Genomic DNA, 27,393 nt, shown 5'->3' on the forward strand with positions numbered 1-27,393 from the left:
CTGCATGCAGAAGTATGAACAGTAAAAGTCAATATACTGTATATGTGCTAGAATATAGTCTACTTACAACTCACTGCTCTGCATTAATTCAATGAGGTCTATGAATAAAACATCTCGATTTCGCTCACAGAAACCCTCAATATCATATGATACCTGGTAGGACACAATAAAAGATATTACACAAGACTGCAGTGCTTTTTATTTTCTTACTTTAACAGTCTTATTCCATGTTATAAATTCATCATTCATTCATATACAGCTATGGTAACAGGTTTCTTTACAAAAGAGGTCCATACATAAGACAAAAGAACATATATAATTGTAGGCTTCCCTAATTTAGATTTAATTGGAATGGATCTAACTGCTGTTTACCTTTCCAGCATAATGGTGAATAACAAAGCCAGAATTCCAGTTATTAAAGTGTTCATGTGTCCCCACAGCAGCTTGGAGTTTTTGTAGCAGGGTCTGGTCTGCACCCCCACTTGTAGCGTGCATAGTGGCACAAACATCATCTAACACACTCATGATTCCTGGAGGATTCTGACATGAAAGAGAACATTACACTTTATCAATACAGTCATATGCTGATATTAATGATCCAAAAAAGATATTAAGGAGCCACTCAACCCGCAGTGAAATCATATCACGTAAGAGTTACAATAGTGACCCCCAGTTACTGTGCTTTGCACATCATTGCAATCTTTGTTGATAGTTTATTATTTTACTCACCAATTTGTTCTCGATGAGGTCACACACCACCTTATTATTGAAGTATTGAATTGGAGACCATTTAATGCCTTCTGCAACGTATTCTTCCTAAATGAAGTTTAATACAGAAATGATATACAATTATATATTTTTATATTTAAAAAATATATATATATTTCAGGTTGTCTTTATTGGGTATTGTTTTTAGAATTTCAAGGAAAATAATGAATTTAATCCATTTTGGAATAAGGCTGTAACATAACAAAATATGGAAAAAGTGAAGCGCTGTGAATACTTTCGGGATGCACTGTATATCTGCCTGTGTGCATAGCAGTCAGTGTAAAAAACAAATTCATATTCATTTTGGGTGGAAATAGGCTCCTATAGAAAAGACTGTTATGCCGCGTACACACGAGCGTACTTTACGGCAGACTTTGTCCGGCGGACTTTGATGGACTTTACGACGGACTTTCCGAGTAAACGGACTTGCCTACACACGATCAACCAAAGTCCGACGGATTCGTATGTGATGACGTACGACCGGACTAAAACAAGGAAGTTCATAGCCAGTAACCAATAGCTGCCCTAGCGTCGTTTTTTGTCCGTCGGACTAGCATACAGACGAGCGGACTTTTCAACCGGACTCGAGTCCGCTGGATAGATTTGAAACATGTTTCATTTCTAGGTCCGTCAAACTTTTGGGGAAAAAAGTCTGCTGGAGCCCACACACGATCGAACTGTCGGACAGACTCCAGTCCGCCGGACCAAGTATGCCGTAAAGTCCGCTCGTGTGTACGCGGCATTAGACTAGTGCTTCTTGATGGGGTTGTGCTTATTTGTGGTTTGCTGACAATCTGTAAACATCCAGTTAGGTGCAGATCATAATTATTTTTTAATGCATATTGTGTACCTATTTAATTTTTTATGCCCAACATTTTTCATACTGCTGTTTTCTATCTCAAATGACATGTTACTAAATTAGGTATTTAATCTGTAGTTAAAATAAGATAGAGAGCTGTACCTGCTCAGCTTTTAACGTCAATTCAATGAAGATCTGCTGCAGTTTTTCATTCACAAAATTGATGCAAAATTGTTCAAAGCCGTTTTTCTGTGTACAACATAGATAGGATAAGTGGTTATTAGTTGTGAAACTGTAAAAACTGATTTTACAAATACTGTAGCTTCTATCATATATGGTAATGTGCATGATAGAAGATCAACATCCACATATTGTAATATCTTTCCTTTGCTACTATAATGAATACTTATTCTATATGCGTGTATGAAAGTAATCATGTCATTTTTAATTTCAGGCTTGTTCCCTTCATTTTCACCTGGCCATTTGGCAAATACCACACTTTCTATATCTTTGTTGCTATGCTAATTTCTCTGCTGTATCTATGGAGGGAAGACTTGTTACTTCACAGGCTGGACTCCAAACATGTCTATCTTTGTTTATCTCCATTACATAATGGATTTATGGTATTAGTAGTTTAAACAAGGCAGATAAAAAGCGACAAGGACACTGCATTTCTGGTAAGATCAACAGGCATTCTCTGTACTTGCTGAAAATGCCCTTACTCTGAAAAATAAAACCAATACAGCCACTACCATGTCTAAGAATTAGTAAGATGCAATATATTACATGTTTTTGTTTAAATACACTTATTCCTTTTTCTGCCAGAACCCTTATATAGCACTTATCCTACCTTGTCTTGTACTGGAAGAAACACACCAAATCCTAGAACTTTGCCTGGTAGACTTGGGCCGAAAGATCCCTGCATAAAGATGTTAGCACAGAGAACTACAGTTCTCTTTAATATACTGGGGTTTTGTGATAGAGGGCGCTAATAATATGTGTTATGCCAGTAAGACCCCTAGACACACTATTTGATTTTCTGCAGATTCTTGTCTTAAGATTTACCAAAACCATATAATATGAGGTCAAACCTTAAGAGTTTTAATTTGTTTGCAATCAGGCAGGCCCTTGCACTACATGGTTTTGGTAAATCTGAAGACAAAAATCTGCAGAAAATCTAATAGTGTGTATGGGGCTTTACTAATAACCGATTACCATGAACAAATTGTTAGATACATTGGTGGTTAAGTAAACATAATAAAGTGCTTCATGCTTGATAATAGTAATGTATTTAATTCGAATAATAATACATCAAAAAAGTTCATAAGCCCTTCAGTAGTGTAATTCCAAATCATGCACCATCGCTATATGCAGTGTCTTTGTAGGTTATGCCTGATGAGTGTGGTTAAATTTCCTACTCACCAAACAGACATGACCTCTTTAATTAAAAAGAAGGTCAAAACAGGCTGATTTTGTGGATCAATAGCGATGCTTCCTGATGACGTTGTAAAACGAAACGTATGCAGAGGCGCATTCCGGTCACCAGGGGCGTAACTAGAAATAGCAGGGCCCCATAGCAAAATGTTCTATGGGGCCCCCCTGCAAACAGCCCCCCCCCCACAGCTGCCCTAGTGTCAATGCAGCGTGACCTGTGCCACATACAGCGTGACCTGTGCCCAATGCAGCGTGACCTGTGCCCAATGCAGCGTGACCTGTGTGCAATACAGCGTGACCTGTGCCCAATACAGCGTGACCTGTGCCCCATACAGCGTGACCTGTGCCCAATGCAGCGTGACCTGTGCCCAATACAGCGTGACCTGTGCCCAATACAGCGTGACCTGTGCCCAATACAGCGTGACCTGTGCCCAATACAGCGTGACCTGTGCCCAATACAGCGTGACCTGTGCCCAATACAGCCTGGTCTGCCTGTGCCCCATACAGCCCCACCTATGCAGAGGAAGAGGCAAGCCACCCGGATCAGCAGGGAGCGGGATTGCCCGCTGTAATAGCTTTCATTTGAATTTCCTGTCTTCCCAGGGCTCATCGTCACATAGCCCCACCTCTTGGCCCGACGCCTTTGATGATGTCACATGTCCCGCATTGGATCGGCGTTCTGTCTATCACAGGCACCGGGCCAAAAGGTGGAGCTATGTGACGTGAGCCCTGGGAACACTGTAAGTTCTAATGAAAGCTCTTACATCGGGCAATTCAGCTCTCTGCTGATATGGACAGCTCGCCTCTTCCTCTCCTCTCTCTTCCCCTGGCTGGGAGACTGCGCCGACGGTGCTCTTATCCTCACTGGGCCCCACTCGGCTGCGGGCCCCATAGCGCCCACATGGGTCGCTATGGTGGTAGTTACGCCCCTGCCGGTCACGTCACTTCCAGGTTTACACTTCCGGATTATCACTAGTGGTGGAAAGCACGCCGACTACCAAGCTGCTGACTCCTGTCTGGTGATCTATGTTATCATCCTCAGTGCTGGGCTAAGGCACCTCCAAATGTAAGCAGCCAATTTGGAATCTGTTTTTATATGTTTTTTAATAAACCTTATTTCGCTATGGTCCCTTTCATTTTTTATTTCTAATGGGTTATCGTGGTGGAGAGGAGGCTTTAAATGGAAAGGTTCCCCATCACATCTCCTTTGTTATTCAAGCAAGCTTATTGATCCACAAAATCTGCCTGTTTTGACCTGCATTTATTTTATTTTTTTATAGGAGGAGCCTTGACTCCCTGACAGGAAGACTTAATGAACTACCACAGCGCTCCACAGCGCCTTGGTAGTTCATTGAGAACTAGAAGCCAACAGCTGCTAAGGATGTCAGGGGTTGTAGCTCATTCACACATAGAGCTGTGTGTATGAACGGCGCGGCCGTGTGGACGGAGCCCCGAACAGCTGCGTTGTTTTCAAACAGTGACAGCTAGTACGGGGAACTTCTCCCCTTACTGCTGTCATAGGGAGGGGAGCAGTGGCTGCCGCACTGGGAGCAAGTTACATGTTCCACCCTAAAATCGAGTGGAACATGTAAAATGTTCCAAAAGGTGAACTTATCCTTTAAGGGAATAAAAAAAAGTCTGAAAATAGAGTGTTTTATAAATAGGAAAATATCTAGTATTCTCCACATTCTGAAGCCTAATTAAATATCTTTAGATACTAAAGTCCCAATTTCCCTTATGTACAATTTATGTAAGAACATATTATCAATTATTCATAGCATTTTGGATGCAACCAACCACTCTTTACCCAATAGAACAAATGATGCATTCCTGAAAACATCAGCATTAATGTGTAAAAAGGCACTGGCAGATGTAACACGTTTCTTGTACTGAAACTTCACTCTCAATCAACATTTAGCCTTAGTAAATAGATAGGAAGGTATATTATGCTTTTTTTTACATTTCTTCAGTTGCTTCTTGATTTCTGGCCTAAGCCAAAATGATGTCATACATCCCAGAAGTCTTCATGGTCTTTTTTTTTCTTTTATCTGGGGGAGGGAAGGAGGGGATTTATGAGCTAAGCACACCCTCCTGCCTGCATGCCTGACCTTGTGAAAGTGTATTGGCAGCCTGTGTATATTGTACTCTACATGCATAAGATTTTCTAGGGTGTTATCAAAGTAAGGGCAGATGGCTTCTATGAAGTGAATGCTACATGAATCATCTGCCTTTACTCAAGATGCATGGAGACATGGATGGATGGGTGAATTTGCGTTGATTATTAAACATGAATTAAAGGAGAAGTTTGGGAAGTAAAAAAACAAACAAACATAATCACCTAGGTGGATGCAGCATCAATTTGATGCTGTATCTGTCCCCCACTGCCTTTAAGACCAATAACTGAGCAAACAAAGACCGCTCATCAGTCTCTCTGTCTTCACCCTGTAGAGAGCTGATGAGTGTCAGTCAAACGGCTCTCTGCTCTGCCTCTCCAGCACTCACTGGAGCACTGGGCTGTGGAGGGCGGGAGTGGCTGGCTCAGTCTCCCAGCGGCTTGCTTAAAGGCTGGGCCAGCTGCAGGTCCAGGCATTTGTGTGGATCTCGACAATAAAATCAGGATCTCTCCAGAGCCTGGTCCGGCGAGTCAGTCAACAGCGGACTTTACCCTGCTGTCAGCTGAATACAGGGCACAGGGATGCAGAACTAAGTGCACTCCCGTGACCTACAGGAGAAGTGTGGCCAAAAGAGCTTTGGCCCTACTTCTCCTTTAACCACTTCCAGCCCACGGACGTCATATGACGTCCTGGGCTTTGGGCGGGTATATCTGAATGATGCCTGTAGTTACAGACATCATTAAGATATTGTCAGTTTCAGCCGGTGAATCTGTACACCATAGGAATGATCATAGCGGCCGTTCCGCCGCTTGATCGTTCCTATGGGAGGCGAGAGGGGACGCCCCCCCCTCCCGCCGCCCTCCGGTGCTTGCTCCGACTCACCGTTACGATCGGTGAGGCGGAGAGTGGATCCGCCGGCGCCGAATGTAGATCATAGAGATTTCCGGCGGACCAGATGGTCCCCGGAGTCTCTATGATCGTCGGAGGCCGGGCGCGATGTTATGACGTCACGCCCGGCCTCTCCATTCAAAAAAACGGCGCCGCTTCGGCTGGGAAGCGGCGATCGTTTTATTTATTTTTTTTATTTCAGGCTTCCCAGCCTAGTGGTGAGATATGGGGTCTTATTGACCCCATATCTCACTATTAAGAGCACCTGACATGTCATATTGCTATTACAAGGGATGTTTACAAAATACAGGCTGACTTTCAGCCCGTGTGTACAGCTGTCTGTTCTACACGACTGTCTTCTGTCAAACGGGCATGCTGGATCAGTGTGATCCGATCAGTGTGTTCTGGCGGGGGGTCAGTCCTCCTGTCAGAATACAAAGGCACAGAGGGGGAGATCCACACACTAACATTGTTTGTGTTAGTATGGCGATCTCTCAATTTTTTTTTCATTCAGCCCGCTGGGTTGATTGAAAAAAACTTCTAGTATGTACCCGGCTTAAGAACAAAAATGAAATATATTGCAGTTTTCTAATCTTTAGATTTGGTGGCTTTGTTCGTTTTATTTTACAGACCTTTTTTTGTTTTTTTTTCCACCTGAGCCTTCCAGTATGACACTTCTTTTCTATAGCTGGCCATACACTGATTGCAATTTGGCAGGTTTAGCCGGGACTGAATGAATTGCATTCAGTATGTGGCTGTGTCTGCTCGACAGAAGTAGATTGTTTGATCAACTTTTGTTGCAGGAACATGTTGGAAAACTTTTCTTAATCAGCGGCTGCAACCAATCAGCTGCAACTGCTGATCAATGCATTCTGACAGTGGTTGTTGCTGCTGTCAGAATACAGTGCAGTGGGGGATTCCTCAATCCACCTCGTTTCAATGGATGAAGAAATGTTTTTTTATTCAGCCCACTGGCTGAAGGAAAATTAAAATATACTTGTGTGTGGACAGCCTTTAGGTTGACCAAGTACAAGAAATATCTTAGGACTATAAAACACTCCCCCTTCTCGTTATCTGCATAAGGGTATTCTGCAGTTCACAGGGAGAACTGCTAAATATACTAACTGATACCGGTGTACCATGGGGAGCAATCACAAAAAGTTATCAGCTCGCGTGTTCTGGCAGATTCAACAGGTATTGTTTACGGCACTTGTTAAAATGATATAACAAAACACTTTCACTGTATATTTAACATATCAAAAGGGAGCAAATAAGAGACGTTCATTGTTAGGGTTTAGTAGGTTCACAGAATATTCAATATAGGAAGGTTTAAGGTAAATTTAATAGACGATCTTTGACAATATTAAAGACAGTCCGACACTTTATTAGGTCTAGTCATTTTTGTTACATTGTTACTATTGAGCAGAAAAGAAATAACTATTTAACCAGTCAAAGATGATTTCCTGAAAAAAAACAATTCTTTATCAAACAATTAAGCCACAAATGTAATAAATGAATTCAAACAACGCTGTCATATGCATAACATTGTATAACTGGAGAAGTATGCATAGAAAAATAAAGATAAATACCTGAAAAATTTCAAACCCATAGATATCCAATACTCCAATGCTGAATTCTTCATGGGGTTTTCGCATTGCCTTATTAATTGACTAGAAAAAAAAACAAAACATGCGGTCGGTTATACTGCAATAAATACTGAAATATTAACTGTTACCTGAAAGAAGGAGGCAGAAATGGAAAGATAATTGGTTAATACCATGTACAACTTTATGCCATTTTAATTGCTGTTCGCAAAAAGTGAGATGTGAAAATGTTTTATTTCTTTTATAAACATGATACTAAGGCAGTTATAATTGTGGACCTTTAAAGTAGAATTCCTGCCTAACACTAACTATTCTTATTCCTGTCATGTGATCCTGCAGCATCAGCTTCCCTGGGCTATTGAGCCTATGGGTGACATCACCGCTCCCGGAATTCCCAGCCGTTGTCAAGTGCTCCCTGACACAAAGAAGCCAAAGCTGCGGGATCACATGACCAGAGCAGAGAGGACTAAAAAAAAGGTATATATGCAGATCTTTTTTAAACATAGGGTAGGCAGGATAGGTAACTAGATAATAGATAACTTTTTGTGGGGTGTGAAGAATTGGGTGGTGGTCACTTTTGAAAAAGTTAAGAGATATTATTTAATCTGAATAAAACTATAGCGGATAAAGCAAAGGACCTTTAAGCAAGATTGGCATTCTGTGATCTTCTGCCTGTAGAGCAATTGCAGCACATGAATGGGTTAAATGAGCCACCAGACTTCCTGCCATACCGAAGCTCATACCCGGATTCTCTGGACACTCCCATACCCAATTCCCTCTGACAGGGCAATGCAAGCCAACAGACCCTGAACTCAGGCCTTCATTTGTCAATCATATGTTTTTTCCCAGGCAGCAGGCCCAGGAGGTTAAAGAACTGCTGAATACATTTCTGCCCCAGGCAAAGCCTGGGAGGCAAGAGAGCTTCTAGAAGATTCCCCAAATATTTATATCCTTCCCCACCATGCACTTCTGACAGTAAACCTCCTAGTGGTTGGCTAGGGAGATACAAATATTCACTCATTAAACGGAGGCAGAAGCAAGCAATAACCTGAACTTAGGGAATGGCCTACAGAAAGCAGAACTATCAATCAGGCCTAGGTTGACTAGAGCCCAGCAGGACTAACTTTATAATCAGGACACTCAGATATGGGGAAAGGTCTCTACACAGCGTTCAGTAAAATTGCAGAAGGTGGGGGAGATATGAGAGCAGGTAGTACTATTAGCTGTCTTCCTCTGTTTGAGTAGTAATTCAGTAGTACTAGCAACTTCTGCACCAAATAATGGTTCCTAGGGTCACACCCAGAATAATTACAGAGCAGCAGGTAATTATTACAGGGTCGATTTAGAAATATTACATTGAACAGAAGAGAGAGGGTGGAAAGTAGGCAAGGTGTGATGTCAGCCTTTGGTCTGCTTTTTGGTCAAACTGGCATTCTGTATTTGGGGACAAGCAGGCAAATCAATTAAGGAAAAACATCATCAGTTGGACCCATATTTTCTGTTTACTTACTTCCACCAGGAAATCAAACATTCGGGAATACAAAGCTTTGGACAGAGCATCTCTTGTATAAGTCGCTTGTTCCACATTTAAAGTAACTGTGATGGACTCAGAACGTCCCCCCCACTTACTATCCATCTTACGGCTGGTGAGTTTATCATTTAGGCGGTCCTTGTCTATACCAACCAGGTAGGCAGGGAAGGCCAGCACTATAACACAATAAGACAGAGACATGATACATTTTTGAACTATATTATATGGCAAGGTCCCACTACAAATGGCTAGAAATAAGAGACATTTTTATGCTATAATGAAAACACATTTAAAAATTGTGCATTCCTTTAGTAAATGTATTCTTGCACAATGTATTGCCAAAGTGACATGGCCATATTTTTTAAAGTGAAACTTTAGTCATAAACGTAAGTCCTGCTAGATCACTTTAGGCTGGTCCCTTTTGCAGGTATAAGTGCCTAAACTATTTAAAATCCAGTCTCACCCTGCTCTGCACATATTTAGTTGCTCTCTATTTTTTGGCACTGTGCCAAATTTGTAGAGGCTAATCTGCTGACAGCCTACAGATTTACTGCTGTTCAGGGACTCTGGGCTTCAGCAAAATGGCAGCCTTCAGCAAGAGGAAACAGGAGCAATGCTGGAGGCAATTTGCAACACACACTAACTTTGGTAGCATAATTATTATTTAATTATTAAATAATATTTTTTTATGAAGTTATTATGGGTAAAGTTCCACTTTAAGTTTTGGAATAGAGCACAATTCTATAAACAGTATCTCCCAAAACTGAGTGCCCCCCTTCAAATTTTGTAAAATATTTTATTATATCTTTTTATGTGTATACTTAAGAAATTACACTTTGCTACAATGTAAAGTAGTGAGTGTACAGCTTGCATAACAGTGTAAATTTGCTGTCCCCTCAAAATAACTCAACACGCAGCCATTAAAACTGCTAGCAACAAAGAGTACACCCCTAAGTGAAAATGTCCAAATTGGGCCCAATTAGCCATTTTCCCTCGCCAGTGTCATGTGACTCGTTAGTGTTAGAAGGTCTCAGGTGTGAATATGGAGCTGGTGTGTTAAATTTGGTGTTATCGCTCTCAGTCTCTCATACTGGTCACTGGAAGTTCAACATGGCACCTCATGGCAAACAACTCTCTGAGGATCTGAAAAAAAGAATTGTTGCTCTACATAAAGATGGCCTAGGCTATAGGGACATTGCCAAGACCCTGAAACTGAGCTGCAGCATGGTGATCAAGACCATGCAGGGGTTTAACAGGACAGGTTACACTCAGAACAGGCCTTGCCATGGTCGATCAAAGAAGTTGAGTGCACATGCTCAGCGAAATTGAGTGCACGTGCTCAGCATCATATCCTGAGGTTGTCTTTGGGAAATAGATGTATGAGTGCTGCCAGCATTATTGCAGAGGTTGAAGGGGTGGGGGGTCAGCCTGCCAGTGCTAAGACCATACGCCGCACACTGCATCAAATTGGTCTGCATGGCTGTCGTCCCAGAAGAAAGCCTCTTCTAAAGATGATGCACAAGAAAGCCCGCAAACAGTTTGCTGAAAACAAGCAGACTAAGGACATGGATTACTGGAACCATGTCCTGTGGTCTGATGAGACCAAGATAAACTTATTTGGTTCAGATGGTGTCAAGCGTGTGTGGCGGCAACCAGGTGAGGAGTACAAAGACAAGTGTGTCTCTACAGTCAAGCATGGTGGTGGGAATGTCATGGTCTGGGGCTGCATGAGTGCTGCCGGCACTGGGGAGCTACAGTTTATTGAGGGAACCATGAACGCCAACATGTACTGTGACATACTGAAGCAGAGCATGATCCCCTCCCTTCGGAGACTGAGCCGCAGGGCAGTATTCCAACATGATAATGACCCCAAACACACCTCCAAGACGACCACTGCCTTGCAAAAGAAGCTGGGGGTAAAGGTGATGGACGGCTCAAACATGTCTGTAGACCTAAACCCTATTGAGCGTATGTGGAGCATCCTCAAATGGAAGGTGGAGGAGCGCAAGGTCTCTAACATCCACCAGCTCAGTGATGTCGTCATGGAGGAGTGGAAGAGGACTCCAGTGGCAACCTGTGAAGCTCTGGTGAACTCCATGCCCAGGAGGGTTAAGGCAGTGATGGAAAATAATGGTGGCCACAGAAAATATTGACACTTTGGGCTCAATTTGGACATTTTCACTTAGGGGTGTACTCACGTTTGTTGCTAGCGGTTTAGACATTAATGGCTGTGTGTTGAGTTATTTTGAGGGGACAGCAAATTGACACTGTTATACAAGCTGTGCACTCACTACTTTACATTGTAGCAAAGTGTCATTTCTTCAGTGTTGTCACATGAAAAGATATAAGAAAATATTTAGAAAAATGTGAGGGGTGTACTTTTGTGAGATACTGTAGACATTGAGTTTTAAAAACACATCTAGAAATGTTTAGCGGGTGAAAATGGATTATTTATTTCTGTAACAGGAATAACTTTACTGAAGAAATATTTATTTTTGATGTTTTATTTCATGTCACCATTGACCGGGTCTGGTGCGTTTTGCACAAAAACGATTTTGGTTAGTTTCAGGTCCAAATTCAGCTCAAAATTCAGGCTGAATTCGGACCTGAAACTGTGAACCAGCTTGCACTGGACCCATGCTGTGAGCCGCATGCGGCTCATATGTTAACCGAGCCTAAGGCTTAATGTACACGGGACGTTTTTACAACCTCCCCTGAACGATTTAACTTGACAGATAATAACCTGTGTTTAAAGCGTCCGTTTTGCCGCATTTACATGCCGCGTTTAGTGGCGTTTTGACGCATTTAGAATTGTTTGAAAAAAACATTTCTTTTTTTTTTTTTTTTTCAAAATAGCCTAAAAAATGAAAAACACCTGTAAACGAAACGCGGCTAAATGCCAGTTACTGTGTTTAGCCGCGTTTGGCGTCTATAACGCTGAAAACTTATCTCGTCTGAACTCATTTTTTTGCCTTCAAAGAAAAGCCTATAAACACAACTGTCTATAAACGACATTAAATGAACCTGTGTACATGTACACATAAGATAACATTGGATGAGTTCAGGGGCAGCTGAAAAAAGGATCCAACTGCATCTGCATGTCCGTTTACCAGCAGCAGTGTACATGAGGCCTAAAAGTAAAAAAAAAGTAACATCCAAAAAAATAAAGAAAAAAATGTGGTTTGTTGCATCCATGTACAAAAACAAAGATTGGGCCACACATGTGTGATATCACTGCATGTGTTGGAGTGAGAGCAATAATTCTGGGGCCAGTAAAAGCTTTTAACCCATTACCTATGGACAATTTTGGGTACTAAAGTTTGTCATGATTTCACGGGCGCACACAATTTTAGGCCTTTACATGTTGGAATCTATTTACTTATCACAACCTGATAGTTTATATATTACCAAAAATAAGGTAATATATTATGTTTGTGTGCTCTAAAATAACTTTATTGTATTTTTTTTCTGAATATGCGATAATCATGTGTGCTAATACCATGTAAGATAGAGAGTTGCAACTACCACCATTTTATTCTCCATGGTCTTTGCTTTCAAGGGGGGGGGGGGGGGGGGCTAACTAAACTTAGGCCTAATATGTGCTTTTTAACATGAGTGCAAAAATGAAAACATGATTAGGGGGTGCCTTAAAACTGTATAAAAAGAGTAGCGCACTAAACATATGGTAATAGTAGCCTAGTCAGTTCTATGATCCATGAAGCCCAAATGAAACATCCAATAGGTAAATGCAAAGGATCTTGCAGCTCCTCTAGTTGACCGGGGTGATCCTCACTAGTGTAGAGTAAGCACAGGATTTTCACTGTGTGATGAAGCCACAGCACCCCGGGACTCCCTGCAACTGTCAAGCTGCAACCAGCAATGCTTCTTCAGCTTGAGAAAGGCGCAATAACTCTATAGTTTTTTTTTTTGTCATTCTGCATTAGATGGCTCAGGAAATAGTGTCATCTGACAAGACTCTAGCTGGTTGGAATCCTTGTATGTACAGAATATGTACAGAAATACAACTCCGTTGGCAGGTACAACAGCTCTGTATATGTATTTCATCATTTTTTTTAGTTGTCTGCCTAGTGTTAAGCTGTTTAGCTTTACCATAGTTCATATTACTGAAAAAGTCAGCTGGCTGTTTTTGGAGGTTTATTATTCCCTTAGATATTGTAGAAGGATTATAGGATGCCACAATATGTTTTTTTCTCTTTTAGGTAGAACACAGTTTACTGGTAATTGATCTAAGAAAACACTACTCACAATCAGCACATTCCACCATGGCATAGTTTCCTTGTTCTTGGAAGCTGATGTTTCCCAGATGTAGGATGCCCGCTGTTATCTGTAGGACCATCTGCTGGTGTTCTCCAGAAATACCAATGACTTGCATGGCATTCTAGTGAGACCAGATAAGGACAAGGCCATGAACAAATCATAATAGCAACTGCAAATTATTATATTAAGTTGATCATTCAGATTATTGGATATAGAATTCATAAATATTTACCATCATTTCACAGAAGTCATTTTTATCATCTGTCCCATCCACTTTATATGTATCTGACTGGTTTAAGTAGAAATAGTAATCTGGAGTCATAATGCCCAAATTTTGTCTCATGTCTGGTGAAGCTCCCTCTATCAGCTTTAAAAGATGAGAAATATTTAGTTACTTGCTTTAAATCTACAATAATAGCAAACATTTAAATGTTTTAACCAGTAAGTTTCAAAACCTAAATCAGCTTACCGTAATTAACATTAGTGGTATAATTTCATTTCAAAATATGGTAAAAAAATATGCTGAAAATATTACTAGTGTTCATTGCATTGGCTACAGACATTTGGCATCTACTTTTTTATCCTTTTTTTTTCATTCTTTATTTTAGAATTTTCAAATAAATGTATTTCGAGGCAGCTATCAGGTACACATATTTGGAAACCATATAGGACACAAATGTTCATATACACACATGAAAACAAGATGTATACATGTACTAGGGAGTTCAATCTTTAGGCCCAAATGCCGGCTTGGGAGTAGCCACCATAGATAACAAGCTATTTTCCAACTAGGAACCAACAGTAAAGTGCCAGCCTCACTAGAAGATGTGGTGACCACCGCACTAGTGGGCCCCACCACCATCTCAAATGTAAGGAAACTAGTTGATCAACCAAAAAAGATACAACTAGGAGAGGACTAAAAGGATAAGTAAGGGGAAACAGGGAGAAGAACAGAAAAAAGTCTAAAAGAGAGAGAAGGAAATGAAAAAAAGAAGGCAGGGTGAGTAGGGGAAAGGGTAGTGTGGGGGAAAGAGGGAAGGAGTCTGACTGAATGCCAGCAATGGGCATAGAGGGGTAGTTTAGGAACACTTTAAAAAAAACAAAATTGTCTGCAAGTCCTCGGCCCTGCTGCCATTAATGGGTGATCGTGTACTTCCTACAATGACGCAATGACGTCACAAGCCCCACACTGACACGTTTCGTCACTCATATGTGACTTTATCAAAAGATATGATACAGGATTCCTTTTGATAAAGTCACATGTGAGTGACGAAATGAGTCAAAGGTGGGGCTTGTGACTTCATTGCGTCATTGTAGGAAGTACATGATCACCCATGAGGGCAGCAGGGCCGAGGACTGGCAGACGATTTTGTGACCCCAAGGACAGATCTGTATATGTTCAAGTTCATCACCTGTGTGCACCAGGGCTAGTGCATTCCTAAATGTGAGTTGTATAGCTTACTTGTGTTTTAAATAAATGTTGTTTTACAGTATTACACTATGCTAACTCCTTTTTTATCCTTATATTGCCATTATCTATGAGAAACCACGCTTGCAGGAGTCCACTGTCGGGAGCTTAAAAGACACTGGATTAAGACCCCAAAGGGGAAAGTGCTACTTGGCCTAATTAGGGGCCTTTCTGGGAGGTGAGCGCATAGTGTGACTGGTGGAGGGTCCACTTGGTGTTATTCACTCATTTGCTATTAATCACCGCTGGATTGTGTGTGGACAGCATTTATTTACAGAAGCTATCACGGGATATATGGACTTTATTTGATATATATATGTGTTATACTTAATGTTTCCACTAGAGGTCACTGGTTGCACATATTATTCTATTATTGTGGTGTATGCAATATTATTTGCGCTATATTTAACACTCCTATTAATTTTTAGTTTTTATTCATATTACTTAGTATTTCTTTCATTTTGTAGGGAGGTAGCGCTTCACATATATTTTCTTTTCACTTGGGTCTGCTAATAACAGTTGGTGTTAATATAAAAAAATATATAGCACTTATTTTTACTTTAATAGTAGCGCAGAAGTACACTTTCTTTACAGCCCCCACTGGTTACTTCTAATGTAACAATCAGTGTTAACCTTTTGAAGATCACCAGAAGTCATAGATGTCCAGATGACCAGGCTAAATTTAGCAGCATCAGCATGTATCTATCTGTATCTATCTGTTAATTAGTATACATTTTTGAAGGGTAAAAAAGATTTTTATTTGGTACATTACAAAAAAAAAACTGTTATGATTTTATTATAGTCTGACAAAGGGGCAAAACAAGTGTTGCTTTGCAGTGTACTGTACTGAAAAAACAAGCCACTGAAGTCTGCCTTTAAAAATGAATGGGCACAGTCAGAACAACACTCATTGACACCCCAAAAAAATCTGCTATATAAGTATGAATGAGACCTCAAAGACACTGCACACAGCTTTTAAATGTATTGTCATAACAAATTGAGCCACCTAGTAATAACTAAGTGTAAAAAACAGATACCTGTGGCAGTGATGACATTTGATAGCTATTGTATGTGTTACTGCATTTACACATGTTTAGTAGATAAGCACATACATTGACTATAGCACACAACAATAAACATGATTTCATTTGAATGGTTTGTGTCTCCATATCTCTATATATTTACCTGGTAAAAGACATGAAAATTGCGCTCACTTTCATTCTGGCTAACAACACGGGATTTTTCCAGCAGAAAGTTTGATATTTTGCCTCCATCTGGCTCCCCTCCACGGCTGAACTGTATTTCAAAGTATTTGCCCTATCATAAGAAACCAAAATGTTATAGCTGAAACACCTAGGGGTGTTGCTCTAGTCGCTACAGTTTTTCTTGATTTTCTTATGAAACCTTCCACTAACAAATCACCTAGATAGGTAGTATTGCTGCAAATAGTCAATAGTTTTCCTTTTGTTCTTGAATCTTCCCTACTGCAAAAAAAAAAAAAAAAAAAAAAAAAGACTCCCTAATTTCTGCTTGCTGCCATAGAGTAATCATAGACAAGACTTTGTCTTCAAAGGGCAGCTATTTCTACATAATGCAAAACTTATTCAAAAGGAAACATGGACTTTAGAGGCACATCTGTAGCGTTGAAATACAAAATTAACTTTTATTAATCTTTAAAATTCACATTATTGACATGACATGTTAAAAACAAAACATGGTGTTTGTTTGGTCTAAACGACGCTCAACACAACCAACTATTACCACAGTGGAACAGATTGATCAATAATGATTCAAAATCAGATGATGTCAAATGGAAGGAGCAGCTGGTTGGTGGTAGAGACGTAGTGAAGAAAACTTTCCTTCTTTTGAATAAATTTTGCAATATATTTAGGACGTTGGCACACTCATACCTATCTGTAGCCACAACGCCATCTTGTGGTGATACATTTAAATTTATCTCTCTACATTATGCCATAATTCAACATACAAGATACTGTAGACTCAGCTCTTTCAAATATTGATTTTCATCCCTTTCTCTATAATGCCAAGCAACATTTAAACATGTGATACATACTTTTAAAATCTATAGGATTAGACCATATCAAAAAGCACTGGCCACTATTTACAAAATTTTGAAGAAAAAATTGTTACAAATGCTACTTTTACTGTTTAATGCATATAGAATTATTCTGCTTATATGACTTAAAATAGACCTAAGCTCAAAATAACTTAAAGCTATTTTAGGCTTGTGAAGATGGGTAAAATATGAATAATAAAAGAGCTTAAATACTTACCTTTCCTGGAGAAAATGATGCTCCAGGTTCTCTCAAAAGCTCATCCCATCACTAAAATCTTTGTTCATAAAATTTGAGTTCCAATTCCCTTACAGCACACATCATATGACCAAAAGGATTTTGGTTCTGAACTGGAGCTGCATGTTTTACAGAACAACTAAGCATTTCAGCCCTTCTAATACACTTTATTTAACCTCTAGTCTACAACAAGAATGTTAACATAGTTTTAAAGCTCCAGTTTTGTTAGGGAAAAGCAAGACTATATTCAGTGTAGAAATGTTAGCTAACTTTATTGCAATTTCTTACACTTCTGGGTTCTGAACACATTGATGTCTATCTTACCATGTCCCCCAATGGGAAAAAAAATCAGCTAAAATGGTTCTTTACCCTTGCCTATATCAACCATTGCCAACTTTCACTATTAAAATCCCTGGTTGCAAATTGTTTGTCTGTGCCAGCAAATTTGTTTACAGCAAAAATTAAATTAAATTTGGCCTTCACCTTTGTGTTCGTTTTATGGAAGTACATCAAGCAAGTTTTGTATATAAATGGAAATTCAGAAATATGGTTCGCCATCATGGCCTATAACACACAAAATTTGTTCATTCTGTAAAGGTGTGTAAATGTAAAAAAGTTGTTTTCCATTATGGCCAAGTAAACACAAAAAGTCCACATTTCTATTTCTCATTTTCCAAAACTGATGTGCATGCAATGTCAGTAATTCTTCATGCAGAACATCAGGTAGCATGTTTAGTACACTACTCTTGTACATACTGGGATTCTCAACAGCAAAAGGAAGCAGTGGGGGTCCTCACTGGACTTCTTCCCCAGACCTTATAGTGGCCATCTTGATCTACTGCCATTACCAAACTCTTGGAAAGGATCTGGAGCAGAACGCACTCCTTCAGCATTAGGCACATTTATGCACCTGCCCATAACCAGCATCAGTTCCTGTGTAGAGGTACTTGGAAGCCTCCAGTTTTAGATGGTAATCTTGTTTGTGGCAAGCAGCAATCATCATTTCCCTTTCCAGCAGATTTGTGGGATTTGTATTAATTCTGAAAAATCTCCTTTAAGGTTTTTATCCGACATTTATACACTACTCCACACACTTACAAATCGACTTGAATTGTTGTTTCTGACCGTCTTGGCATTGCCAAATGCTTCAAGAAGAGGGTTAGACTGGAGAATTATATCTTTTACGTGCTAGAAAACAAAAACAAGGGAACAATTAAAACATTACACCTACATTTTAAATAACCCACAGATATTAGATAATGCTAATTTCATCAAGACTGGGTAACAATTGAGAGGGTTAGTATCCCTAGCCACCTAATCTTGGTGAGACAAGTATGTCGGTTGGTTTGGATGATCCTAAATAACAGTTACTGTTCCCCGAGACAATATTGGTGGAAAGAGCATCTGCTTAGTGTATAGGAGTGCACAATAATGCAAGAGTATGTATATTAGTTACGTAGTTACATAGTAGGTGAGGTTGAAAAAAGACACACGTCCATCAAGTCCAACCCATGTGTGTGATTATATTATTATCATATTAGTACTGCATTCTCTCAAAATATATACAACATTGTATATATACATATATATATATATATATATATATATATATATATATATATATATATATATAGGAAGGCCAGTATGGTGGCCTGAATTTATGGGAGGAGCCCGGGGGGTATTTAAGCAGCCCGCTCACCTGTGGTGCTTGTCGATTTCCTGTGCGCGATAAATGTCACTAGGCCGACTATTTGAATACCAGCGTCCGCAAGTTCTTGTCTGGCGAGTTCCCGCATTCGCAATTTCCGTGCTCGAGAGTTTCGAAGTCCGTGTTACCGATTCGTAGTTTGTACCACGCGTCTGGCTCGGCTATCGCAGGTAGGTTCCCGTCGGACTTTTGTTTTCACGCATTGTTAGATATCATGTCACTAAACTGTGATATCAAACTCACGAATCACTCGGAAAATTTCACAACGTAACCGCAATGCATATCACTCGCACCATCGTTATGTTACCATTTCATTTCAGGCATGTCCAAATTGTTACCATGCGTCAGCAGATAACCGATGTGATTCGCAATTCGCAATTTCTTATCGACCCATGTCAGTTCGATACCAAGTCATTTCTCATTTCAGAATATTTATAAACATTTCTAACATTTCAAACAATTTCGAATCATTTCATTCATTTCAGTCACGTACCGCGCTCCGATTCGAATCCAGTCGCATCTAAAGATGCACCGATTCGTTCCGGTGTGCCCCAGTAGTTACGGCCTCATTTCAGTACATGCTCCAGAGTCACGTTCATTGTCAGTCGCTCACTACGACTCACCGATTCGTACCTCTGTCATGGTTATCATTTCACTGCCACGTATCACGCTCCGATACAAATTCAGTCGCATGGAAATGCACTGATTCATCTCGGCGTGCCCAAGGTATTTGCCACATTTCAGTGCATGCTCCAGAGTCTGATTCGCAGTCAGCCGCAACAGCGACATGATCGATTTGCGCCTCTGTCATGGCAACAAACTGTTACACCTGCACTTACCGGGCTCCGGTTCGAATCCAGTCGCATCTTCGATGCACCGATTCATTACGGCGTGCCCCAGGGCTCGGCCTCATTTCTGAACATGCTCCAGAGTCCGGATCGTAGCTAGTCCCAGACATCGGGCGACCGATCCGCATCTCTGTCATGGGAATTATTACCATTCATTTCACTCCCACATATCGCATACCGTTTCAAAACCAGTCTCATCCGAGATGCACCGATTCGCCATGGAATGCCCCAGTTGTTTTGGCTGTATCCATACCTATACCAGAGCTCGGTTTGTTGCCAGTCGCAAATGCGGCACAACCAATTCGAGCCTCGGTCGAGGTGAAAACATTTCTGTCATTTCGTTGTTTCATACTGCATTCCGATTCGAATCCAGATGCATCAAACATGCACCGATTCGGTTGCCTCATTTCAGTACATGCTCCAGAGCCCGGCTCGCGGTTGGTCGCAGTCACGGCATGACCAAGCCGGACCTCTGTCATGGCAAGAGATTTCACTCATTTCATAATCAAGGCAAACATTTCAAATCATTTCGTTGTCACTAGATTGCAAATCACCATACAAGTTACTGCTTCAAGTTAGCCAGCAAACCCTTCACGAATTATCACCTTTCATTTTCCTCCAGGTCTGTCAAAGTTCAGTAGGTCCACCCTGCACCAGGTTGGACGATACCCCCCAGGTAAAAAAACAAAAAAACAAAAACAAAGGGAGAAAACAAGTTGGGTAAGTATGGCTCAGAACAAAGCAAACTTGAAATTAATGTCAACCCCAATAGGTTACAGTCAACCAAAACACGATCTCAAGCACAGGATATCTTTACCAGATTAACCATGTCCCAGGCCGGCAGCTAAAACCTCACGGCCCCTCTGTCACCTGCTCCGGTCTCAGAGAGCGGCAGCGTACAGTCCCTCAGGGGATGGACTATCCCCAAATTGTTGGCAGAGCTAAGACGCAGAGGCGTACCCTTCTCCGCTACAGCTAGGAAAGGCAAGCTCTTCAAACTCCTCTTCCCCCCACCAGCTGCAGCAGGACCCAGTACCCAGCAGGCATCTCTCCAGTCGATATCCTCTGCCATCTCACAACTTCACACTATGGTGTCGTCCCTGTCTTCCTCGGTCACGGACGTACAAACCAGGGTGGCACTCCTGGAGGCTCGGCCGGCCGCGGCTATTCCCGACCCAACTGCAACCCAAGCTTTAACACCCCTTTCTGCAGGTACCACAGGGTGGAGCCCCATTGTCTAACCCTCCCATTTGGTTCCAACCAGCATCAGGAAGGACATCTTGGACGGCAGGGACTTCAACCTGGCCTCTCTCCTGATTTCTGTTAACGATCTGGCAGAAAATAAGGCCTATACCTGGGGTGACGTATCGGTGGTCCTTAAAGCCAAAGACCCCAGACTGAATCGGAAATTATCTGTCCCAGAGTTCACCTTGGCCTTTGGCATGCTGAGAGATGTCCTATGTTCAGCCGCTCCCAGGAGAAGGGAAGAGCTGGACTTGTACCTCCATACGGTAGTAGACTTGGGCTACAAGTATAGAGGATTTTCCTTCTACGACTACCACCGTTCCTTTTCCGCAAAGGCGGCAGCCAAACTCACACAGTTCCAAATGACAACAAATTGGAGTCTCATGGACACAGAGCTGTTGTGCCGCCATTTTGCCGGCTTACGCTCACCCCTGTGTGCGATTTGCCAGTCCTCCACTCACACTGCCACCTGGTGCGCCAATGCGACAATCAGACATCCCTTCGAATTTCCCTCTACCTCCGGTGCACTTCAGGGTCAGTCGGCCCCTGAACAAACGCCTCAGGTGGACAAATTCGGACATCCAGTCCGAACCGTGGGAGGGGCAGCCATCTGCAATAATTACAACTATGGGGCCTGCAATTTCAGTCAGTGCCGCCTACTCCACATCTGCACCTTATGCCAAAGAGCGCACCCAAGAAACTTGTGCAAAGTCAAACAAGCCGGATCAACGTCTTGTGGCTAGGACTCTACCTCACCTCACACCCCACCCCCTCCCTGGCCACCTACCTTATCCAGGGGTTCACAGTAGGGTTTCACACCGGCCTCATTTCACTACCCCACAGTACCTACGAATGTAGGAATCTTCGTTCAGCGGCCATTGATGAACAGGCCATAGATCGGATCTTACAGACAGAAGTAGACCGAGAGTTCGTTATAGGCCCCTTCACTCAGCCCCCTTTCAGCACTTGGAGAGTCAGCCCTATTGGGCTTGTCAAGGGCAAGTTCTCAAATAAATTACGTTTGGTGTATGACCTGTCTGCGCCTCATTCTTCCCACATTCCCAGTCTCAATTCCCTGATCCCCTCCGAAGAATTCTCCCTAAAATATTCCTCCGTAGACATGGCAATCCAAGCAATCATCAAAGCAGGTACAGGCGCCTGGCTCTCCAAAGCCGACATCTCGGATGCCTTCAAGCTCCTGCCTATCCACCCATTCCTTTGGTGCTGGCATGGTATCAAGTGGAAGGAGGCATACTATTTTGCCACAAAACTGACGTTCGGTTTGAAGAGTAGCCCTTGGCTCTTCGACACATTCGCTCAGTCCCTCACTTGGATACTCTTACACAAGGCTCAGTGCCAAGAAGTCATCCACTACCTGGACGACTTCCTACTAATAGAACCACCCAGCAGGCCCCCAGGAGACCTCGACAAACTCAGAGTTGTATTCGGGAATCTCAATATTCCCATCGCCGAGCACAAAGTCAACGGCCCAGAACACAACATCACCTTTCTTGGGGTCAACTTAGACACCTGCACCATGCAGGCCAGTCTCCCCCTCGACAAACTAACCTGCATTAGGGTGGTCCTTCACAAATTCACCCACACTAGGGGGTGTACCAAAAAGCAGTTGCAATCTCTCCTTGGAATGCTTAATTTCGCCATGTGAATTATTCCACAAGGCCACACCTGAGATTCCTGTCAGAAACACAAGACCCCGATCAGATCCTAAATATAGACTCCGCAGCAATAGCGGACCTATCTATGTGGGAGGAATTCCTGTCCGCCTGGAATGGCATATCCCTATTTATACCCATGATTTCGGCCCTTTCACCCCAGGTGGTGACAGATGCTGCAGCTTCTACAGGCTTTGCGGCAATTTTTGGCCACCAATGGTTTTCAGAACCCTGGCCTCAACAGATACTGTTGATACCCGGCTTTACCCGAACATCCTCCCTCTTCGAGCTCTATCCCATAGTGGCAGCTGCACAGCTCTGGGATCACCATTGGACAGGGCAAACCGTGGTCTTCACCACCGACAATCAGGCCACGGCAGACATTGTCAACAAAGGCAGGTCCAAGTCCCTATCAGTCATGTCCTTCCTGCGCAGATTGGTACAACTATCTTTACAACACCAGTTTAACATCCACTGTTCATTTATTCCAGGCAAACACAATTTAGCTGCTGACGCACTGTCACGTTTTAATTACACCTCCTTTTTTAAACAGGTTCCCGGAGCCGATCCAGTGTCGGCCCCTATCCCTGTCTGGTCACAGCTGACCCTGGACTAATAGAACATTTACAAGGAGCAACGCAGCTCATCAATCACTCACTCTCTCATAACACACTCAAAGCCTACCAGACAGCTTGAAAGGCGTTCAATAAATTCCTGGCACCCTGCCGCAAAGGAACAACAGATGTTAAGCAAGTACTGGCCTTCATTTCATACTGCCACACTCAGCTGGCCTTATCTTATAACACCATACAGCTATATCTAGCCGGCATACAACATTTCTTGACTCTTCAAGACCCCGCAAAGTCTTCACTGTTCTCATCCCACGCTATCCGAGCCATCTTACGTGGCATTCAGAAACACCAATCAGTGATCAGTACCAAACGCTTGCCCATTACAGGGCCCATCTTCAGGGATATGTCAACCATCCTGACTACATCTCCATTTGGTCTTCTCCCCAGTACGGTCCTACAAGCAGTCATATATTTGGCCTACTACGGGTTCTTGCGACCTGGCGAGTTCACCTGTAACAATCCCGCAGGCCAGGTACTACGCAGACGGCACTTGGTTCACTACCAAGACCATTTCGTCCTTCACCTCGAGGTTTCTAAGACCCAGCAAACAGGCTCTGGAGTGGACATTCACCTTTACAAAACCAATAACAGCTGGTGTCCAGTCACCGTACTCAACCGTCTTGTCACTCCTGCCTCAACAGCCGGACACCAGTCCTCTTTTACCATTCCCAGTCAAACCCTTAAGCGCCTGTCAGTTTGTGAAACACATAAGGATACTTCTCCGCAACCTTCACCTTAACCCTAGTCAGTATTCCGGACACTCCTTTCGTATCGGAGCAGCCTCCGCAGCATCCCGCCACGGGGTCCCAGACCACGTCATTAAAAGACTAGGCAGGTGGAAGTCAGCCTGCTTCGCCCGGTATATTCCTAATCCTCAAGTAGAGATGGCACAGGCATTTTCAAAATTGGCCCAATGAATAACTGAAAACCAATAAAATATTATACCCCTACCTGAATGTTTTGCCCCCTTATTTTGGCATACCGTCCATCAGACCAAGGCACACTTTCAGGTCCATTTCATATGGTAAGTCCACACTTCCAGGTCTATTTCCGATGGTAATAGACCATCCATCAGACCAAGGCACACTTTCAGGTCCATTTCATATGGTAAGTCCACACTTCCAGGTCTATTTCCGATGGTAAGTCCTATGTTTACTATAAAGGTTATCTATGTCCATATCGGACATAGGGCTCCAACCATAAGTAGGAAGGCTAGTATGGTGGCCTGAATTTATGGGAGGAGCCCGGGGGGTATTTAAGCAGCCCGCTCACCTGTGGTGCTTGTCGGTTTCCTGTGCGCGATACCCACCCTCCCATCCCCATTTCAAGGCATTTCTCAACTATTCATTTCTCTTTACAGAATAATCATTTTTTAAACCAGGGTATGCCCCCTTATTTTGGCATACCGTCCATCAGACCAAGGCACACTTTCAGGTCCATTTCATATGGTAAGTCCACACTTCCAGGTCTATTTCCGATGGTAAGTCCTATGTTTACTATAAAGGTTATCTATGTCCATATCGGACATAGGGCTCCAACCATAAATATATATATATATATATATATTGAGCAAAATTATAAACTCAACACTTTGTGTTTGCCCCTATTTATCATGAGCTGAACTTAAAGATCTATGACTTTTTCTATGTAGACAAAAGGCCTATTTCTCTCAAATATTGTTCACAAATCTGTCTAAATCTGTGATAGTGAGCACTTCTCTTTTGCTGGGACAATTCATCCACCTCCCAGGTGTGGCATATCCAGATGCTGATTAGACAGCATGATTATTGCACAGGTGTGCCTTAGGCTGGCCACAATAAAAGGCCACTCTAAAATGTGCAGTTTTATCACACAGAAAAAATGCCACAGATGTCGCAAGTTTTGAGGGAGCGAGCAATTTGCATGCTGACTGCAGGAATGTCCACCAGAGCTGTTGCCATTGAATTGAATGTTAATTCCTCTACCATAAGCTGTCTCCAAAGGCGTTTCAGAGAATTTGGCAGTACATCCAACTGGCCTCACAACCGCAGACCACATGTAACCACACCAGCCCCAGGACCTCCACATCCAGCATCTTCACCTCCAACATCGTCTGAGACCAGCCACCCGGACAGCTGCTGCAACAATCAGTTTGCATAACCAAAGAATTTCTGCACAAACTGTCAGAAACCATCTCAGGGAAGCTCATCTGCATGCTCGTCGTTCTCATCGGGGTCTCCACCTGACTGCAGTTCGTCATCGTAACTGACTTGAGTGGGCAAATGCTCACATTTGATGGCATCTGGCACTTTGGAGATGTGTTCTCTTCACGGATGAATCCCAGTTTTCACTGTACAGGACAGATGGCAGACAGCGTGTATGGCGTTGTGTGGGTGAGCGGTATGCTGATGTCAACGTTGTGGATCGAGTGGCCCATGGTGGGGGTGGGGTTATGGTATGGGCAGGCGTATGCTATGGACAACAAACACAGGTGCATTTTATTGATGGCATTTTGAATGCACAGAGATACCATGACGAGATCCTGAGGCCCATTGTTGTGCCATTCATCCACGACCATCACCTCATGTTGCAGCATGATAATGCACGGCCCCATGTTGCAAGGATCTGTACACAATTCCTGGAAGCTGAAAACATCCCAGTTCTTGCATGGCCAGCATACTCACTGGACATGTCACCCATTGAGCATGTTTGGGATGCTCTTTATCGGCGTATACAACAGCGCGTTCCAGTTCCTGCCAATATAGCGCATTGAGGCGATTCAGTTCGCATTTGCAGCGCTATACAAATCATTCATTCATATCGCACAACTTCACACAGCCATTGAAGAAGATTTGACCAACATTCCACAGGCCACAATCAACAACCTGATCAACTCTATGCGAAGGAGATGTGCTGCACTATGTGAGGTAAATGGTGGTCACACCAAATACTGGCTGGTTTTCGGACCCCCCTGACCCCCCCATTACAGTAAAACTGCACATTTTAGAGTGGCCTTTTATTGTGGCCAGCCTAAGGCACACCTGTGCAATAATCATGCTGTCTAATCAGCATCTTGATATGCCACACCTGTAAGGTGTAATATGGGGGAAAGGGGAAGAGGAATATGGGACTTTAAATGAAGCCATGGCAAGGTAAGGCCATGCGCTTCCATTCCAGTCAATAATGAGGAAAATTAGAGGGCATCAGGGTGGGACTTTACATGAAGCACGTAGCAGCAACTGAATACAGGTGGACATGTAGAGAGGATACACGTATTCACTTGCTGCTACGTGCTTCATGTAAAGTCCCACCCTCATGCCCTCTAACCTGTGAGGTGGATGGATTACCTCGGCAAAGGAGAAGTGCTCACTAACACAGATTTAGACAGATTTGTGAACAATATTTGAGAGAAATAGGCCTTTTGTGTACATAGAAAAAGTTATACATCTTTAAGTTCAGCTCATGATAAATAGGGGCAAACACAAAAGTGTTGCGTTTATCATTTTGTGCAGTATATATATATATATAAATATATATATATATATATATATATATATATATATATATATATATATATACACATACATATATATATACACACACACTGGCAAGCCTTTGAGGACACACAACCCTGGAGTACCTCCCCTATAAACCTACCCTATAAGCTCTTAGTTTTTTGCTTGTGTTTGTAGGTGATGGACCTTTTCTCCTTAATCGAAAAAAAGCTTCACTAGTTTATTATTTTTCTTTATTATTTTATCTTCCAATTCTTCACTCAACCCTAACTGTCTTGTAATGGGGGTATGAAAACTGTGACTGAAACTTTATATACAATCCAGTGTCATGGACATGTAAGACAGGGTCACCCGGTTTCTCTGACAGTTCCTGTGTAAATAGGGCTATGTTTAAAATGTATTTACTTCACAGTGTAGACTTTTCAAACTTGCCACTAAAATTCAGCCACTTAGAGCTCAGTCTCAGATTGATGGCCAAGTAACACCACTAGTTTAACGCCACTTTCACCTAGAGTCCTTGTAAGGTTCTCAAACTCTTTCACTACAATGTTTCCTTGCAGGACATGTACATCTGGATTATTGCATACTCCTGGACAT

The 27,393-nt window shown here is 42.3% G+C and overlaps 1 protein-coding gene across 2 annotated transcripts in view; it reads right to left on the reverse strand.

Annotated features, from left to right (window-relative positions):
* Nucleotides 1-27,393, reverse strand: part of MYO1F (myosin IF) — a 171,061-nt gene that overhangs the window by 34,892 nt on the left and 108,776 nt on the right. For both annotated transcript variants that reach the window (XM_073599184.1, XM_073599175.1), the window contains exons 6-15: nt 18,295-18,384; nt 16,070-16,201; nt 13,649-13,783; nt 13,405-13,537; nt 9,118-9,314; nt 7,593-7,673; nt 1,730-1,816; nt 730-816; nt 373-540; nt 68-153 (exon numbers count right to left, since the gene is read on the reverse strand). In XM_073599184.1, coding sequence (XP_073455285.1) covers nt 68-153; nt 373-540; nt 730-816; nt 1,730-1,816; nt 7,593-7,673; nt 9,118-9,314; nt 13,405-13,537; nt 13,649-13,783; nt 16,070-16,201; nt 18,295-18,384 — 1,196 coding nt within the window. The remainder of the gene's footprint in view (nt 1-67; nt 154-372; nt 541-729; nt 817-1,729; nt 1,817-7,592; nt 7,674-9,117; nt 9,315-13,404; nt 13,538-13,648; nt 13,784-16,069; nt 16,202-18,294; nt 18,385-27,393) is intronic.

This window comes from Aquarana catesbeiana, linkage group LG01, assembly GCF_042186555.1.
Source record: "Aquarana catesbeiana isolate 2022-GZ linkage group LG01, ASM4218655v1, whole genome shotgun sequence".
Taxonomy (NCBI): Eukaryota; Metazoa; Chordata; class Amphibia; order Anura; family Ranidae; genus Aquarana; species Aquarana catesbeiana.